Consider the following 7,558-nt stretch of genomic DNA (forward strand, 5'->3'; position numbering starts at 1 on the left):
AAAGATAAAAGCAACATATAGTCACAGCTTAACTTAGCTAACTAATGTTACCAATTTCCCAGCTAACCAGCTAGTTAATTTACATCAGTCATTAGCTAGCTAGATGTTTTGCTAACACTAGATAACTTAAGAATTGACTATATGTTGCTTTTATCTTTCAACCATTTGCGAAATGTAATCGTCTTTTCAGCATGGAGAGAGAGCCTAGCACATAGCATATGTAAGTACAGGAAAGGAGAAAGTTGACTGAGGTTCTAATGGGACAGGACTCAGGATGGGTCAATTGAACAAGCCATCCCCAGTTCACTGATCTTTGCTCTGAAATGTATCCCTGAAGGTAGCCTAAGTCACGCCCAACCTAAACAAGCAAGACCAAGAAGATTACTGTCCACTGTCCACCAAGATACCACTGAGGTGAAAGGACAAGCCTGAGCCTGTAGCCTAAAAGGCAAACCCGAATAAGGACCACAAATTAATCACTCCCACTCGACGAGCTTATTGTTGGGAGTACACAGTAATAATTGAAGATGACACAAATGAGTGTATCAACATTTTGATCAGCTCCTCTCTTCTCTCATCTGATTTATGGCAGCCGACAGTAAAAGGGTGCTGTTTAAAGAGATGACACTTGGTTTAATAAAAGACAATGTGCAGCTGAATGACGTGTTTAACATTTAGGAGGATCTATTGCCTTCTGTCACTCTCTCTCTCTCTCTCTCACCCAAACTGGCAAGGTAGATGACCACCCACCTAGGGCGGAAGGGTCTGTCCTAGGTTTTCTTGCCTCGTTAACAGGGCCAGTTTTCCTTCGGCCCCCGTCGGCCAAGTGCTTGCTCATGCGTTGGCGTACTGTTGGCGCCGTCTCTGCTAAATGCTTATAAGGAGTTCAGTTCTAAGAGCCTGGCTTCTATTTGAAAAGTGTTCCTCGGATATAACTTCTCGTTCATAAAATTGGCGGCTATACAAAATAGAAATGACATTGAAATTGGAATTGGAATTGAATTGAATTGAATTGAATTGCCCTGCAATGAGACCACGCACTGGTCACATTACCTGAGCTGTGATTGAAAGCAAAAAACTCTGGTCACCTCAGAGTGAAGCACTAATCTGTGAAGCAGTAGTACATCCTTGGATATAGTTTTTGAGGGAAAAACTGTTTTTCAGCGAGTGTTTTTGTTCTCATTAATATGACATTGTTGAGCTGTGGGAGTCTCAAGGCTGTGTGTAGACCATCAAAAGTGAGAGAAAGAACAGAATAGTGTGCTCTGGATCTCCTCCCTTCTTTTGACTCCTACGCAGCAGACATGGTCACCCACAGGCAGGTTGGACTGTGAATCATCCTCCTCCCTACTCACGATTGTCCTTTTCTTTCTCTCTCCCTCTCTCTTCTCTTTTTTCGCCAACAGTTATTCTCGAGAAGCCCATTCGCATCCCAAGGTCTTTGTCGGTGAAAGCTGCCAGTGTGCTCAAGGGCTTTCTAAACAAGGTGAGAGCAGTCCACTCCCAGTATGACCTCTTCTTCTCTCTCTGTGTCTGTGTACACTGCTGCTCAGTCAAATCACCATGCATGGGATCATGGCCAAGAACTTGGGCTGTGTTATGGACAGCCAGGGAAGGCCTCTTTATTGTAACGCATTAACCCACACATACACTCTGAGCCAAATAAAGTGCTTCTTTCCTTTATTTTTGTGGTGAGATAGAAGAACATGGATACAGAGCAGTTTACAATATAGTGTAAATTATGTTTGCATTTTACAGTCATACAGTCTATGGTCTCAACCTGGGGTCAGGGGTCACTTTATATGCAGACTGGGTCAAGGAACAAGAACAAGATACATCTTTTGTTTGATGTATCTGTAAATAGGTTTGAAATGTTTTTTCACTTTTATGTAATTCCTGCTTTAAGGAATAGTTAGTATTTTGAAGTGGGGTTGTATGAGGTACTTATAGTCGGTGTATTACCTACAGTATATGGAGGTCAGCATATGGAAAGGGGCTACAGAAAAACTTATTTTAGCCACATAAAAAGGCCCACTTCAAAAAAATTAATATCAGATTAAGTGTACGCTATAATGAGAATATTTTCACTTCTGCACTTACAAAACATCCATATTCCTACACACAACTGTATTGCGGCGCATATCAGCTGGGTCAGAGTTATAGCGGCACAGCCTGGAAAAACAACTAGCACCGTCTTTGAAATCTTTAGAAACATGAAGTTTGATTTCAAACAGCGGATCTGCGGCATAATACTGTGTATGGTGGGCTTATATGTAGGAATACGGACGTTCTGCCAAAGACAAAGGCTGTCTGATGGCGAGGTAAAGCAGTCATAATATTCTTGATAGGTTTTTGGGGTGGGCCTTTTTTGATGTGGCTAAAATACATTTTTCTGTAGTCTTCATCCATAGCAGTGCATTGCTCTGCTTCCCTGCCAGGATCTCTGTCTGCTTCTCCAAACTAATTGTGTATAATTAACAGGTATAGCACATTTTTCTGTGTGTACATTTGCAGAACTGTGCGTTTATGTATTTCAGGCCCTGGTTTCATGTTTTTGCATCAAGCTTTCGTGTGTGTGTGACGTCTTAGTGTAGCTTTGATGCATAAGGGGGCTTCTGTTCGTGCAAACAGCCATGTATATTTCCACATTTCCACACACTTTGTCTCTGTGAGATATCACCATAATTGTTGTGATGAATAGAGCACAGTTAAGCAGTCAGAGGGGGGATATATGTACACAAACACATACAGTGCATGATGAAACATGTGGGGCCAGCATTATTACTAATATTTCACATGGCAATTGTTTCTCTTTGGAGCTGTATAACGTCTGAAATTTAATAAGAGAAATACATTTTTTTGACATAGTCCCCCTTGGACTTTATTACTGTCCACATAAAGTAGAATTAACCTGATAGTAAGCCTGCAGTTTCTACCTCTAGATGCTAAATTATTGAGAATATTCTCTTGCTCCTGTTTACATTCTTGACCAGCTGTCTTGGTCCCAACAGGATCCTAAGGAGCGGCTGGGTTGCCAGGTCCAGACGGGCTTCACAGATATCAAGTCACACACATTTTTCCGCAGTATAGACTGGGACCAGGTAAGAGCTGAATGATATAACAACACGAATCATTAAATCGTTGTTGAACGTGTATTATAATTTACACTGTAATCTTTTAAAATATAAAGATTTCATCTTTAGTTATAATAACTAATTATTACTTATATAGCCCCTTTCTAGTCTTTCAACCACTTAATGTGATGTACACTACATGCCACACTCTCCCCATTCACACACATTCATACACTGATAGCAGTGGCTGCAAGGTGCCAACTGCTCACCAGAACGGAAACTAATCATTCATACACACTCATACACCGATGCACAGCATCAAGAGCAGTTTGGGGTTCAGTGTGTTGCTCAAGGACAGTTTTTTTTATCCAAATTAAAGCCACAAAGTGTACTACATACTGTTGGCTAGTAACCGATTACATGTAATCGGGATTATATAATCAGATTACAAAAATAAAAAGGTGTAATTAGATAGTTGTCGAGGATTAGTTGATTTTTTATTACATCTTTATTAATGATTAACCTTTTTTTCATCATAACCAATGCTCTATAAACCCTCTGGGCTCTATGGGTAGTCTACAAAAAATAATTTTTGGGAGGGGGGGGGGCATTTTACCTTTATTACACATGACAACTGAAGATTGATAGGAAAGGGGGAGAGACAGAGGGGATGACACGCAGCAAAGGGCCACAGGTCAGACCTGAGCCCATGGCCGCTGCAGTAAGGACCCAGCCCCTGCACATGGGAGTCATCTCCAACAGGCAAGCCACCCGGGCGCCCTAGGTAGTCTACAATTTTGATATAATGTCTGTCTAACTTAAAAAATGAAAATTTCTATTAGGGATACACAATAATTATTTGTGAGGATAAATTATCTCCTAATGGGAAATTTATATTATTATTTTTTTTTGGAATAATTAAATTAGAGGCATACATTATTGTTTGATATTAATAATAATTTATTTTTCATTCTTATACGCTAAAATTGATAGACTTTATGTTGTATGAAAGCCAAAGTATGTTTGAGAAGGTTTTTAATGAACTTACTAGAAAAAAATAAATGAACAGTTGAAGAGTCAGAACTGTTGTTTGTTGTGATTGTGTAAACAATAGTGTCAGGTTTGTTTAGAACAGAGCTATGGAAGCATGTTATTATCGGTTATTGTATTGGCTGAAAAAAAGTTTCTATTCCGCCCATTAGGTTGTAATGTCTCTAAACTTTGCCCTCTGGTTGATTTAGTAGCATACAATAGACTATTCAGGTTACAGGTTAGGCCTTTAGCATGTCAGGGACTTAACAAATATATTTAATTTGAATGCAACTTTCATACACTACAATACAGTAAATACATTAAGAATAAAAGGAAGTTGAAGTTTCACAGTTATTTCAGTCTTAGGCGATAGTCTGTGATAGTCGCCTTCCACCAGCTTCACCCAGTTCTAAGTAGTTTCCCAGTCTTTGTTTCAGCTGCATTTCCTTTTCTTTGTGGAAGTTTCCATCATATTCCACCTAAATCTGGATAGCTTCTGACTTTGTGGTGACTCGCAATTTTGCCCGTTGGGTGTAGCTAAGACGGTGACAGGTTAACCTGCACTTGACCCACTTGTGTGCACAGTTTGATTGACATCAAACAGCCCTCTGATGACAGCCTTCCCTGCTTTCTTCACAGTCATTAAAACCAGATTTTACAAAAGCATCTGTCCCACAGTGATTTGACTTTTGAAAACTGGAGCCAATCAAAATGTGGGACATTGTCTCAATATGTGGGATGTGGGACAAGGGATAAAAATGCTGTGCTGCGGAACACCTGGGGCCTCATGTATGAAAGAATGTGCAGCTTTCATACTGAAATAAGGCGTACTCGTTAATCTTGAAAAATACTTACACAAAGGTTCCACACATTCTCACGGCTGGTCTAAAATTTGTGCCATGGCATGCACATTCTCACGTCACATTCATTTTTATAAATCCCACCATTTGAATGAAAACCAGCAAACATACGTTCTGAGCCCCGTAGTCACCTGGTGTGCAAAGTAAGTAGACTTCTATGAGCCAGATACATTTAAAACTTCCTCCACTCCACGACAACATGCTCGGCAGACAGTACTGTCTTTCAGTGGGTTCAGTTTTAGTCAGGAAGGAGACTAAATAAGGCTCCAAAGTTCTCTTGAGGGATTCAATGAGCCCAGTGGTGGTCCCATTAGTAGCCATTTTTTTAAGCATGAGCTCACTGTATAAAATGAGCTATTGTGACCTCTAGGATAATCACAGCCTCATCAATCTGTACAACCACAAACTACAGACCAAGGGCATCCAGAGGACGGATGGCTTTCCTAGCTATATTGATAATAAGGAGGTTTCTGAGCACTGTGTCTGAAAAATATGATCTTTTTATACCAAATAACAGCAAGACCTTGAGGAACATGTCTTGGTGTCTTAATGTGGTATTTAGGGGGGATTTATGACCATTTTTATAAATTTTCATGTGGTCAGAAATGGTTACATTTTGCACCAAATCTATGTAACAAACTAAATCTAAACAATCTATTTATCATTATGTTCCAAGCCCTTATACACCCTAAACTTAAAATATTTTAATAGGCCTCCCACCAAAACACAACATTTATTACAGATTTATGACACAGTGCTAACCTGCATTCTCAGATTAATCTTCAGGTTCCTAGCTTTCAGATGATGTAAACTACTTAGGCATAGATTGTTGACCTGCTATCTCCCACTAAAAAAACCCTGCCCCCCTCCCTAAAATGATTATTATTGTAAGGAAAACTATTCTCAGTTATTATTATTATTATATTTGCTAGAATTAAATTTAGTTACATGCTAAACCTTAATTTGGGTGGCTGTGATAGAGTGGACCGTCTAGTAATTGGAGGGTTCCCGGTTTGGGCAAGATACTGAGCCCCAAACTGCTCCTGATGGCTGTACCCTCGGTGTGTGTATTTTTCAGCCTAGTATCGTCGTGAGCACTTTGTTTAACGCTCCAGATAAGCACTTAGCACCTTGCATGGCAGCCTTTGCCATCAGTGTATGAATGTGTGTGTGAATGGGCGAATGTGACAAGTGCTGTGTGGCCCTTTGTGTGGTCGGAAGATGTATAAAAAGCCCATTTATCATTTAAACCTAACTAATGGGATATGAAATGACTTTATAAGTAGATCCAATACTGGATACATACTGTAATGTCAAGGCCATTACTTTTACATGTGTAAAATGTATGTTTTTGAATTTAACTGGAGTCTCTGTCTTGTTGTAGGACATAAATCATAAGCAAGTCTTCTGTGGTTTTTGTTTATGTGTAATTTATGTAGTTGCCTGGTGAGTGTTACTACCCTGAGCATGAGTGCTTTTAATTAGAACAAAAAGCCTTTGCGTGGGATTGAAAATCACTGAGTGATTAGAATTAGCAGACTTCTGGGCCAGGTTCAGCATGCGTGTTAAAGAATACGGCAAGGACAGAAAACGATTTGCATGAGGAAATAAATGCGTAACTTTGAATGAGTTCCTCCTTTATAGGATAATCAAAGACATGTCTGTACATACAGCGCCATACACTGATGAGAAATGGCGATTCAATGAAAAGGCCAAACTTCTTTTATACAACATAGGTGTGACTAATGTGCAGATGTCAGTGACAGAGAGGTGTTTGAGCACTGTCCAACTCTGATGCTGCCTCAACAGTACTCCCATCCATCCATCTACCCCACACTTTTTAGGGGGTTGTTTGGCCTCACAGCCTCTCTGCCAATTGTCCTTGTCCGGGTCACCACCATGCTGGATGCCAATCTGTCACTGCCAGCTGAAACGCCCTTACCCCACGCCTCTTTTTGCCCTCCTAAAAAGCATTTGGCACCAATTCTTCCTGTGCCTGCTGTAGCGAACCCTGCTGCTCTCGCTTAATTATGTGGTAGGAAAGCCCTACACGGTGGTGGCATGGCGAGAAACGTGGAGGAATGAGGGGAGACAGAGAGGGGGGGGAAGGAGAGAACCCTGTGCGATTTATCACTCCCATTTGCATAATGGGATTAATAGGACCTCTGTGTGTATTCAGCAGTGTGAGCGAGTAGGAAAGGGGGGGGGGGGGGAATATAGATCAAGGCAAAGAGAGACAAGTGCAAGAATACACCTGCTTGACTGGCTAGTGACAGGAGTGGCTTGCTCACCCCCTGCCGTGATGTTTTGATAACATGGCCTCTGGGGGAGGGGGCGCCGCAGTGAGCAGACCTCCTCCTTTAACCCCAAGTGTGCTGTGACAGTTGGACCAAATTGTACATCTCATTTATTTACCACAGAGGAGGTGCAGGCATGCATGTACGTCTCCTCTGAGGCCTCGCTCAGATGGCCCACTGTAAATAATGCGGGGCTGAGCACAACATCTTACACAAACTGTATGCTTCCATCCTACGCACAACACAAATTCTGGAGCAGCCTTAATGAAGCTTGTTGAAGTTGGGCTTTATTATT

General features: G+C 41.0%; 1 protein-coding gene across 2 annotated transcripts in view; it reads left to right on the plus strand.

Annotated features, from left to right (window-relative positions):
• LOC118324909 (protein kinase C zeta type-like) overlaps positions 1-7,558 on the plus strand; it is a 132,533-nt gene that overhangs the window by 104,775 nt on the left and 20,200 nt on the right. For both annotated transcript variants that reach the window (XM_035657416.1, XM_035657417.1), the window contains 2 exons: positions 1,407-1,486; positions 3,012-3,101. In XM_035657416.1, coding sequence (XP_035513309.1) covers positions 1,407-1,486; positions 3,012-3,101 — 170 coding nt within the window. The remainder of the gene's footprint in view (positions 1-1,406; positions 1,487-3,011; positions 3,102-7,558) is intronic.

This window comes from Morone saxatilis, unplaced genomic scaffold (assembly GCF_004916995.1).
Source record: "Morone saxatilis isolate NCDOM2014 unplaced genomic scaffold, NCSU_SB_2.0 Contig15, whole genome shotgun sequence".
NCBI classification, from domain to species: domain Eukaryota; kingdom Metazoa; phylum Chordata; class Actinopteri; family Moronidae; genus Morone; species Morone saxatilis.